General features: G+C 42.2%; 1 protein-coding gene across 1 annotated transcript; it reads left to right on the forward strand.

Moving 5' to 3' along the window:
• Positions 1-1,922: 1,922 nt before the first annotated feature.
• TIMMDC1 (translocase of inner mitochondrial membrane domain containing 1) lies at positions 1,923-11,168 on the forward strand. Its single transcript, XM_083737334.1, has 7 exons — positions 1,923-2,131; positions 2,412-2,577; positions 4,559-4,647; positions 5,731-5,798; positions 7,830-7,908; positions 8,816-8,926; positions 10,740-11,168. Exons 1-7 carry the CDS (start codon positions 1,980-1,982, stop codon positions 10,819-10,821), a joined length of 747 nt encoding a protein of 248 aa, XP_083593460.1. The 5' UTR covers positions 1,923-1,979; the 3' UTR covers positions 10,822-11,168.
• The last annotated feature ends 963 nt before the right edge of the window (positions 11,169-12,131 follow it).

Genomic DNA, 12,131 nt, shown 5'->3' on the forward strand with positions numbered 1-12,131 from the left:
CCACAAACAGGGAGCCATCTCCGAAAAGGCCTGTTCCTGAGTTGCTGTGCTCTGAACCTTTCAAGGAGGCACACAAAGAAGGGCCTTAGATGGTAATCACAGGATCTGGGTAGGTTCATATGTAGAGAAGTAGCCCTTAAGGTGTTTTGGTCCTGGCCTTGGGCCTAATGTATTTCACAGGGCTGAAATAAATAGTCACAGCCATGTTCCTATACAGCCTAAGATTATACAGTATGCAATATACAATAATTACACAATGATCTTATACGTGCTGCAGAAATAGTGGCGTAGCGTGGGTTGTCAGCACCCGGGGCAAGGCAAGTAATTTGCACCCCCTAACCCGTGGATTTGCGCCCCCTAACCCTAACCCCCAGATGTTGCGGCCGGACCCCCCTGCACCCCCCACGCTACGCCACTGGAAATAGTAACAGATTTTTGATCCTCTGCAACCCTGGATCACTGCTATTCAGGCCTGTACTCACTGGGAGGCGGTGAGAGAAAATTTCATATGCTGCAGAATGCTATATTAATTACTGGTTGTGTCTCCTGAGTATGGCGTGTGTGTATTGTAGATATTGGAAACTGGTGCTGCATAGTATTCCTCATTACCTTCCTCACTGAGCTTATAGATGGGGAAGAAGAAAAAACAGCATGGCACTAAAACAAATTTGCAGATGCTGCGTAAGGAAGAGGGACCAATACAATACATGGAAGAATTACCGGTAACTCAGGAAATCAAACTATGTGGCATTATTGTGCTGGATAGGAAAGAGGAGGTAGAATGTTAAAAAATGAGACAAAACCCTAAATTTATCTTCAGTGAAGGGAATTAATCTGGTATGTTCTAAAACTCATCTTTAAATGATCTTTTGGATTAAAAAAGAAAAACCTCCTTTAATGGCTGAATTAATACTGAAATTCAATTTTTTTAAAAAAGCACTATGACAACAAAGAACCTGGGCAACCGACAGATGTTCTGCCCTACATGATATAACAAGCAATGAACTACTTGTATTTTGTTTCTGTCACAAATGTGTTTTAGGCTGGTGAGAAAGGTTATAAACTTAAGGATTTACTTTACTGCTCTGTTCTAGTTATTGCAATTTGCCCATTGGCTAGTTATATGTTGGGAAGCTCAGGCAGGAGGCTTTTCTTGTTTTCTTTTCCATTCAGGATAAGAGCATGAAAGATTGACTTTGCTCAATGATGAAAACTACGGTAACTTTAAGTACAACTGCTGCTGACAGTGGGTATCACTGGACATGATGGAACTTCTTTTTGATTAAACGTGCATAGGACTGCATCACATATTTACCCTTAGTACAGTTAAAAGAACCTTGCTTTAAGTTCCTCAACAGAATTTGGAGCAAGTTTGCACTGTAGTCTCCAGTAGCAGTGCTTTTTAAATATAGCTGGAAGCGTTAAATCTTACTAGCTTTGCCTTGATAGGCTTCGTCAGAGGGGAGGAATACATACAGCAGTGGGCGGATATCGTTCCGCTTTTTTTTTTTAAAAAAAGCCAGAGCAAATAAGTCGTCTGCAAAAATAGACAGTGCTCTTGAGCCTCAACAGCCGTGCAAAAAAGGGAATTTCCGCTTGTCGTGCCCCAATATTAATATCTTGCCACCACGCTCTTTTTAAAACCCCAAATCCTTTCCATTCCATCGACAATAGGGGCAGAGGAGGTGCAACAGAGTATGCACGGCGCTTCCTGCAAAGCAGCTGGTCAGGATTGCGCACGCGCAGTGGCGGGAATCCAACACCTCCCTCCCCCTAGCTCGCGCCGCCTCCCGCTTCGCAGAAAACACTGGCCGAAGGGCGGGTGAACAGAAATGCTTTCCAGCCGGGGAGTTGCCTGCGCTGCGTCCTCCAAGGCGCCAGGGCGGCGCGCTCCTCCTTGGCCCACTTCCGGCACAGCTGAGTCCTCGAGGGAAGGTCCTGGGAAGCGGCTTCTGGGGAGAGCGCTCGGCAGTTTGGCGATGGAGCCGCCACTGGCGCCGCAGGGAGCGGTCCGAGTCTCGGCTGCCTCTTCTCCCGCGCTGGCCGCGGGGCAGCCCAGGGTTTTGAGTAGGCCGGAGCCGCCGGGCTCGGGCTCGGGCTGGGAGCGGGTCCGGGAGCTCTTCCGGCGAGAGTAAGCCCGAGGGTTTTGTTTTGCAAGAATGCGAGGGTGTCCCCGTCTCCTTGCAGCCAGGCGGGGCGGGCGCGGGGCTGGCAGTGGACGCGAAGGCAAAAGCTCTGCTGAAAGCCCACTCGCGTGCCGAGTTGAGTGGTCTCGAGCCTCACACGGGCACTTTCAGCCTCTGTTGATAATGTGGCTTCGTTTAACGCTGGCGTTGCATGGTGGGGGTTCGGGATTTCTGAAACGTGAAGGGGGCTTTTTTGAGTTCTCATCGAAGCATTTTCTTCCGCAGCGAGCTAAATCGGTATCCTGAAGAAACGGTCAATATCATCAAAGCAACGTTTTGCGGGGGCATTGTCGGCATGGTCTATGGCGGGGTACCCGGTTTTATAAACGCCAAGAGATGGTACATTGAGCAGAGCCAAGGAGAGGTTTTCCATAATCGCTTGGATGCTGCGGTACGGACAGATTCCTGGCATGGTAGAGCACACATCAAATCAGTCTTCTCAATAATGCCGTTACACACATATCCTTAAGTGAGCACACTAGGAGTGCTATGGACACTTGTCACTTTCACTTCAAAAAGGTGGTTGTAGAGCTTGGGAAGGGCAACCAAAACTATCAAGAAGCTGGGGCAACTCACCTGAGAGAAATGTTATGATGTTATGGGCTTTTTAGTTTAGAGAAAGTGCAGGGCGTGATAAAGGTGTGTACTTGGTATGGAAAAACTGATTACAGTAGATACAAGTTTTTCCCTTTTCATATACAGTGGTGCCCCGCAAGACGAACGCCTCGCAAGACGAAAAACCCGCTAGACGAAAGGGTTTTCCGTTTTGGAGGCGCTTCGCAAAACAAATTTCCCTATGGGCTTCCTTCGCAAGAAGAAAGCCCATAGGGAAATCTCCGGGGACCTCTTTTAAATGCTAGCTGTGGGGAGCAAAGCCTTTCCCCCCCCCCCCTCCGGCCTTCAGAAGAGGTCCAGGAAGGCCGGCGGGGGCCGAAAGGCTTTGCTCCCCACCGCCAGCATTTTAAAAGCAGTCTGGGATAGCAGGGAAGCGCTTCCCGCTATCCCGGATGGCTTTTGAAGGCAGGGGGGGGGGAGCAAAGACTTTTGCCCCCCGCCCGCCTTCAGAAGAGGTCCTGGACCTCTTCTGAAGGCGGACGGGGGGCAAAAGTCTTTGCTCCCCCCCGCCTGCCTTCAAAAGCCCTCCGGGAGCATTTTAAAATCGCCTCGGGACAGCGGAGGAATTCTCCGCTGTCCCGGGGCGATTTAAAAGCCCCCGGGAAGGCAGGCAGGGGGGGGGCAAAAGTCTTTGCTCCCCCCTGCCTGCCTTCCTGGGAGAGCGGAGAAACGCAGTGCTGCGTTTCTCCGCTCTCCCGGGAAGGCAGGCAGGGGGGACAAAGACTTTCACCCCCCGCCGGCCTTCAGAAGAGGTCGGGGGACAGACTGTCCCCAGACCTGGTCTGAAGGCGGTTTCCATAGGAACGCATTAATTGATTTTTAATGCATTCCTATGGGAAACCGTGCTTCGCAAGACGAAAAACTTGCAAGACGAAAAGACTTGCGGAACGAATTAATTTCATCTTGCGAGGCACCACTGTAATGCTAGAACCTGTGATCATCTGATGAAGCTGAATGCTGGAATATTTAGGACAAAAGGAAGTGCTCCTTCGCACACCACTTAGTTAAGGATGGGATTTGCTGCCATAAGATGTAGTAGTAGCTGCCAGGTTATGTGGCTTTACAAGGGGATTATTCATCAATAATAAAGCTGTCGATGGCTACTAGTCATGTTAGCTGCATACTGCCTCCAGTCTTGTGAGTTGGTGTACCTGTGAATAGCAGGAACATACTGTGGAACATGTGGGAATGTGCCATTGTGCTTATGTTCTGCCTGCGGGCTTTCCATAAAGATTGGGTTGGCCACTGTGACAACAAGAAACTGGGCTTCATGGGGCTAGATTGAGGATCACAGCCAGCATTTTCATATTGCCTGGGTTAATAGTCTGGATAATATCACTGAAGGCAACTAAAATGTTTAGTTCTGAGATGAGCACTGAAAAATCCAGAAATAAAAAAGCAGGTTATGTGCATGTACAAATGAGCTGAGTGGTCCATAGTTTTGTCAACAGTAAAGCCTGCTGAATTGTTTCTGGTGCAAGGGTCTAGTCCAGAATCCAGACTATAAAGGTGCAGGTGGGGATGTGCATGCAGAAGCAAAATAAATAACTAAATTGTGTGAAATGGGAGATACCGGACTTCTTTGATTCTTTCTGCTTCTAAGCAAATATTTTAGCCCCTATATAAGATACCTTACTAGTAGGCCTCCTTTTCTCATTAACCTCAGGAATGGTACATATAAAATGTCATTTGGGGCGTAATAAAAATTGGTAGTGTGGCCTGACAATGTCTTTAAACTCTTGTAACTTTCTTGATAGCGAACTGCACATCGTGCAGCAACCAGGGGCTTCATCCGTTACGGTTGGCGTTGGGGCTGGAGAGTTGCTGCCTTTGTGGCAATATTCAAGTGAGTATGCTTATTCTTGGTTGGAGGAGGCAGTTAATGTACAATAACTGTTCTAAAATGTTACCATTGTCATATCTGTGAGCAGTTAACTTGCAAGATGAGACAGTTTAAATAGAACTTCTCCTTGTGTCCTTTCCTTCTGACCATCATCACCATCAGATGGTGTAGAGTCTTGTAAAAACAGCTTATCTACCCCCAGCCAATCATTGGGACTTGCATAAGGCAAACCAACCATTTCTGTTCTATCAAAAAAAGCTATGTTGGCATATTGAGAGCTGTGGTTGCTTCTCCTCAGAAGGTCTATAGTCATTCTGTAACATCATAGCAGACCAGCTAATAAGAACTCTCAGGCGACTGGTGAAAAACTGTCTATTTTTCTATCTGGGGTGGGACCAGGGTCTGACTGCGGTGCTCTGGGCCTACATTCAACCCTTATGACCCTCCTCAGACCATAATCCCTCCCAAGCTTTTTCCTTGGTTGGAATGTATGAATACTTCCTGGACAGAGAATGGGAGAGGGTATGTAGAGAAAGCTTGCATGTATGGAATGTAGCCTATTAGTGTCCTGTTAGTCATTGTATATTTTTAAGCTGTAATGACTGTTTTATATAAGATCCAGGGATAGGCTTTATTTTACTTAATTTTTTAGTCTGTCATTTATAATTAAAACTCCAATTATTTAAAACTCTTACCTCAGGTAATTGCAATTGTCCTTGAACTTGAAATGGCATACTGTACTCAGTCTCCAAATTACAGCCTGCTTTGTACATTATTTTTTTCTTTAGTTTCCATTAGTAGAAAAAAACATGCATGCTATCACTTGTGAAGTATGTCTTTCACGTTTTGCCATAAATATATGGATCGGGAAGTGTATATTTTTCCTGTATGTTGTATGTAAACTTTGTCCTGTGTAGAAAAAGTCACATGTGAAATGATTCTAAATACTCACCGTATCGTCTAAAATGGGAAGAGTTAGCAAAATTTTTAGTCAAGAACTACAGGCCCACTGTTTGGACCACCAGAAATAAAAGTCTTTTTCTTTCATTGGGCAGTTTTCCTTATTAATCCTTGTTTTTCTCACAGCACAGTGAGCACTGCTATGTCTGCATACCGTGATAAAAACGCCCTCAGTCACTTTGCCGTTGCAGGAGGTGAGGCGATGATATTTGAATGTTCTGTTTTGAATGAGGCAAAAAAGTTGATTAGAGAAAATTAGTTTCAGAGCTCAAGAGTCCTGCTTCTTGGTCTATTAATCTTCACTTTTTGACCCCGATCAAATTCAAAAATACGTTTTGTTACTTAAAATGATTTTTTTTTAACCAGGCAGATCTTTGGGATTGGCATTTCTGTCCTGCTGATTTCAGGAAAACTCATTTCCAAATGTGTATGCTTATGATGACAGCATTAATATTGTGCAAGCTATAGTGGTTCTTTGGTGAAAGGTTCTTAAAGGATTATAATATTAGAGGATTAGTAAATAATTTAGGCTACAATTCTATTCCCAGTTACTTGGTAGTAAGTTCCCCTGAACTCAAGGGGACTTACTTCTGAGTAGATATGTAAAGGATTGTGCTGTCAGTCATGTTAAATATGAATGGAGAATTGAGAAGCCAGCAAAGGAGAGGCATCTTCTCAGTTTCTCTTTCATTGTCAGATTTTGCTACTAAATTAATCTTATATTGAGAGAAGCCATTTTTTGCTAGCTCTGAAAAGTGCTATAAGTGGATACTAATTTGTATTTTTGTACATGCAGAAATTAAATCTTATAATTAAAAACAGTTAAAAGAGAAACTTAATTCCTGCCCTAATTTTTCTGTCAGAGTAAGCTGTCTGCTGTGAAACTGCTATAGTCCTCTGACATAAAAATGGCCCTATTGAACCGACACATTCATATTTTTAAATATATATAATAACTGAAAAAAATCTAAAGGAAACAGTTCACCATATCCTGCTTTGTAATCTCCTTTGGTTTCAGCTGAGTTTGTACTGAGTCCTACATAAACCTCGCTGAAATTATTGGAGGCTGCACCCTTTTAAAGGTACATTGTCAACCTCTTGCAGATTCCACTTGGCATCTTGTCCGTCTGTTTTTTTGCAGACCCATTTTTGTAAAGCTATCATGACAACATGAAAGGACAATCTAATTATCTTCCTAGATATCTTTGGTCAGTACGTAAGAAAATAATTATGTGGGAGAGGTCTTTGTTTTATTAACATCTTTTCTCTTTTGTGAAAACCCCAGAGCTGACCCGTTTTAATGCATTTCTGCATATTATTGAAACTAGTAGTTTATGACTTGTCAGCATTCCCAGCTTCTGGCTCCACAAATGGAATTAGGAATTCTTCTAATTCATAAGGGAGCATCACATTACCCAAACACTGCATGGATGAAGGCAGCAGCTCATGCTGGTTGCATATACCTAGAAAGAAGCACCAACTTTCCTTTCACAAATGGGAGCCATAACAGTTCTAACTTGAATGTGCTGTTGGCCACAGCTGCTTATGCCTGACAAATGACTGGTAGATTATTTCCCCCATAGATGGTAATTGGTATGATTCCTTACAGCACTCAGCTATTGTAATTTGGTACCTCTTTACGCTGGTCCTTGACACTTGAGATGTACATTTTTAGGATCCTTTATTGTAACTTGTTTTAATTGGGTTTTCATGTTGCTTTTAAAATTGTTGTGAGCTACCCTGGGACGTTAGAATGAAGTGTGGGTAATAAATCAATGAATAATGATAATAAGCATAAGCAAAAACCTATAAAATCAGTTGAAACTTTGAAGACAGACTGGTTTCTAAGTTGTGCTGATGTGCTGACAACATAGACTTCTCATATTGTGTTCTAAAATGAAATAGACATTACAGTTGCTGCAGCATACACTTTTAAGTGCGGACGTAACAAACACGTGCACAAGTTTTGTAAGATATGCGTACGGTGCCTGTACATATTTGCTGTAGGAAATACTGATGGTCCCCCTCCAAAAAAAATTATACTATTTGGAGCTGCCTGTAGCTGAATCTTTAGTGTGTAATCCAGTTTTACAGGACAGGACAGGACAGGACAGGACAGGAAAAAGGGAGGCAGAAGGAATGACAAAAAAGCTTTTTCATTGTAGCTGAGACTTCTTGCAAATCTCTTCTGTGTGGTCTGATTCTATTGTTTTTCTTATTTCTAGGTTGTACAGGAGCCTTGTTCAGAATGCACTTGGGCTTGAGAGGTTTGGTTGGCGGGAGCCTTTTTGGGACGTTGTTGGGGTAGGTTGCTCATAGATGTACAGTACATGTATACACAGATGCACTAGGAACCAGAAGTGCTTCCTTTTGTTGGGTGTGATAGTCTGCAGGTGTCATTACAAGGCAGTTTTTGAATCTTGACAGGATTTCCTGCAAACTTCCTTCTAGCCTTAGACCTCGTCTGTTTTCTCTCTTACTGCAGAAGGTGGCTATTTTTCTTCCAATTTCCCACTTAGTTTTTCTGCATTCTTCTTAAACAGAAATTGATTTTTATTTGCCTGTCTACTAATGTTTAAATGGGTAGAGGTGCTGATTTTTTTAAAAAAACACACACAAATATATTGATTGCTGTGGTGGGTCAATTGTTAATTTGGAGGATCCATTGTCCTTTTGTTCTCAGTCAGCTTTTTCAGCCCATCATTTCTTTTCTTCTTGGAGGTGGGTGGGAGTAAATGTTTGGTAGACATAGGGTCAACATTTAGGGAATCAGTTTAATGGAGAAGACCCACACAGAATTATGTTTTCTAATTATAAGAACAAAACAATAACAGTTAAAAATGATGGCTTCCCTTTCCAGATTTGGGACACTTTTCTTCACCTCTACTACATCAATAGTTTTGATGTGTGTTGCATGCTGGGTATGGGCAGTAATGTTTAATTTTAAAAAGACTAAAGGATGATGGAATGTTCTCTATTTGTGGTTGACAGTAGAATTGAGCTCCTATTTTGCTACTGCGTTTAAAAAAGCCTTCAATCAATCTTTATTGTGGTCAAAGACCAGACAGCAGAATTAACAACAGCCACATATACTATAGCTTTAAAAAAGAAAATGGATGAATAGGAGAAGGCACAGAGGCAACTACTGGCAGAGTGACTGGTCCCCCATTGTTTATAAGTAAGAAAGTGCTCCTGTGTCATCATCTTGCAGTGTACCTGCTGGAGCATTACTGATATCAATGCAAAAATTTGCTGGCGAAACCTTGATCGAGAGAAGAAAACGAGAGCAATGGGAGCTGTATGAACAGAAGCTGGCAGAATGGTAAGGAACCAGTGCTGTTAGGTTTTAATTATTAACTCTGCTACTGAGCCAGGGTAGATCTGCTCTTCCTCTAGGAGTGCTACACAATGATTCTAGCCATCTTCCACTAGTGATGTGATATGATGCTCTTGACACTGACCATCAGTCATCTTTTGCTCGTTTTGAATTTTCAACTTTTGCATTTTCTGGAGCTTTTGCTGATATGGAATTGGTAGTTCCATAAAAATCCATATACTGTTGGTGTAATGGGCCCGTGGCTTGATTTTAGCATTATTTGTAAAATCCTCTCAAAATCTATGGCAATTGACAAATGGCACACTAGCAACAATGGCATTTTCTGGGTATCTTGTGATCTCAAGGGTGGGCTATAGCCATTTTTCTAGCCACCCAGTCCTATTTCCTAAAGTGGCTAACAATATAGGTAATTTTAAACAATGAAGGAGCATAGGAGAAATCTATTTCTTCCCGATGTTTGGACTACAACACCCATCAGCCTGAGGTAGCATTGCCTAATGGTCAGGGATGATGGGAGCAATAATCCAGCAACATCTGGAGTGCCCTAGATTGGAGTAGACTATTCTAGCACCAAGTTAATAATGCTTTATGGAGCATTCTAATTTATTAAAAAGCTTAATTTACTGCCACTTGGTTGTATTTCACGTAGTATTTCCCAAGCCCTTCCCTATATAGTTTCTGTATTAGTTTTCTCCCCTCTTACACTGGTTTTAAAGTTATAACCTGAATAAAAATACAAGAGGGGAAGAACATTTTACAATTATGAACAGCCTTCTAGAGCTGTTTCCAGATGAAAATTTTATCCTATAATTTTAATATATTTCCCATATATTCATTGTCCAGGTTGTTCATTCACTTTTCTGTGTGAACTGATCAGTTTGTCCTATGCTAACTGCAGGCATGTGGGCAATGGCAGATACAATGTAGGTGAAAAAGCCCTTTATAGCATGTCATTGAGCCCTATTGAAAGTGTTTCCAGGATGTATGAAGGGAAGAAAGGGTTGTCTATAAGCAAAAAATAGTTGTCATGTGGAGGATTGTGTGAAGAAATAGTCTCTGTTTGAAACAATTCATTATAGACCGTTAATGATTTGTCAGTGGTAAATGGATTGGCTTCAGCCTACAATGTTTGTTTGTTTTTAAAAATATATTTTTATTAAAGATTTCTTAGTGTACAAAACTATGTGCGTTATTTCTTTTTTCAAGTTGTGTTTTCTACAATTTGGTTTCATTTGTTGTGAGACATTAGTGTTACATACAATGTTAGGTTAGGAAGAAAAGAGGGGAAATGGTAAGTGTGGTGGGGTAGTTACGTTTCTATTCTTCTACTTAGTGTATGTATGGGGTTTTGGGTCAGCGTCACTTGTCTGGGTTCTCTTACTATTCGCTCGTTGTGTTTCCTTGGTGGGGAGAGAGGTTGGGGTTGGCCTTCGGTGTGGTTGGTTGTCTTTGGGTGGCTGTAGTGAGATTTGTTTTTGTGAGTAAGCTGTGTGTGTGTGTGTGTGTGTGTGTGTGTGTGTGTGTGTGTGTGTCTATTTTTGAATCAGGTTAGCCAGATTGATTCGTATGCTGTTGGTGGATTCTTGTCATTGTCTTGTTGGGCTGTGTATGTGATAAAGGGGAGCCATACTGGGGTGAAGGCATCTTCTTCTATTTGTCCCTGTGTCAGTTTCAGTTAATTGGTTAGTTTTTCTAATAGGTTTCAGCCTCCAATGTTAATGGTGATATAAGCATATGAGGTGCAGTTTTGTTTTCCTCTCAGAAGTACAACCATGTTCTTTTTTCTTTTTCTTTTTAGGAGGACCAGGCTCAGCGTCACTGAAAACATCTCAAAGGAAATGGATGATGTACTTCAGGAAGGAGCTTCTCCCAGATCATGAGTGAAAACAAATGTTCTTAGTCTTGCACACTGGAACTCTTAACAAGTGGTGTTAAAAGTTTTTCTTGTGGCCTGTTGCTCAGTACACAATGGACTCTCTTGAAGAGCTCATAGGTTTTGTCAGATAAACCAAGAACATGGAAAGTTCAGCTTCAGGTGATGACTAGCTCCCTCTTTAGTTGGGAGAGGAATAAGTTTGAATTACTTCTCTGGATAGAGAAAATACAAAATTCACTTTTTGGGGATATGCTCTAAGGGATAACATGGGTATATTCCGAAGGTCTCCAGGGTAAGTTGATGGGTTGAACGGTGGAGTAAATCTAAAACAATAAAGAAAAATAATTACTATTTTGAATGTTCATTGCTATATGAATTCTTGGGTTTGGTGCCACTCCTCTTTTGAATGCAGTATTATAAATCTTAACTTACCTTTGACCTTACTACGTACCAGGAGACATAGGTGCTGGGGGGGGGAGCTAGGGCTCCCCCAATATTTCCGAATAAAGCGCTGCCCCCCAAGGTCTGCGGCAGCCATGTGTGCATGCTCATGTCACGTGTGCAAGCTGTGGGGCTTCCACACAACACGTCAGCAAAAATGTTCTGCCATTACAATATAAAACAGCATTGACTAGCTTTGGTATGTTTCACTTGGAAGGAGTTCCCTTGGAATAAATGAGAAAATAACGGTGATATTGCAGTGTCCTGCCACCCTGCCCCTGATGTTCCCTGTCCCCAACAGCCATTACTGGGCTGCTCTTTATTAATATACAGTAACCATAAAACATAAACAAAATTAATTAGTAAATTCAACAATAAAATCTACAACCTCCTTACAACTGCAGCAAGTTATGTTTCCTGTGGGCTTTAACAGGATACTACCAGTATATTTTTTTTATTGGGTTGTTAAAATGTTCTGTGCCTATGTGTTTTGTTGAGAATTGTGAAGCTGCACAATATTTGACTATTTGTTGCTGGTGGTTGTAGTATTTGTATACTGATTCCACCCCCCCCCCCCCGCAAGCTCAAGGCTGTGTGCATTGTCTTCCACTTCCCCATTTTTATTTTCACAACTACTGCTGAGAGCTGGTAGTTTAGACACCGAAGTTGTGAAACTACACATACTTAAGAACATTTTCTGCTTTTTATTTATTGGGGTTGACAAGCATTTTTTGTTTTGCCATTTTGCTGTAAGTATGAAGACTATGAAATGTAGTAGTTAAAGCATTGTATTACATGATCTGTGATACAAATATGTATCTTGCTTTTCTACTCAGGAGCCCAAGATTGTATACATTATCCTCTCCTTCCCTC

Source organism: Podarcis gaigeae (assembly GCF_964106915.1).
Source record: "Podarcis gaigeae genome assembly, chromosome: 4".
NCBI lineage: Eukaryota > Metazoa > Chordata > Lepidosauria > Squamata > Lacertidae > Podarcis > Podarcis gaigeae.

Excerpts from the sequence above, each read along its gene's own strand:
- TIMMDC1 (XM_083737334.1), top strand. The coding sequence starts at position 1,980 with ATGGAGCCGCCACTGGCGCCGCAGGGAGCGGTCCGAGTCTCGGCTGCC. Across the intron at positions 5,799-7,829 it reads TCACTTTGCCGTTGCAGGAG|GTTGTACAGGAGCCTTGTTC; the intron begins GTGAGGCGATGA and ends TCTTATTTCTAG. Across the intron at positions 8,927-10,739 it reads GAACAGAAGCTGGCAGAATG|GAGGACCAGGCTCAGCGTCA; the intron begins GTAAGGAACCAG and ends TTTTCTTTTTAG.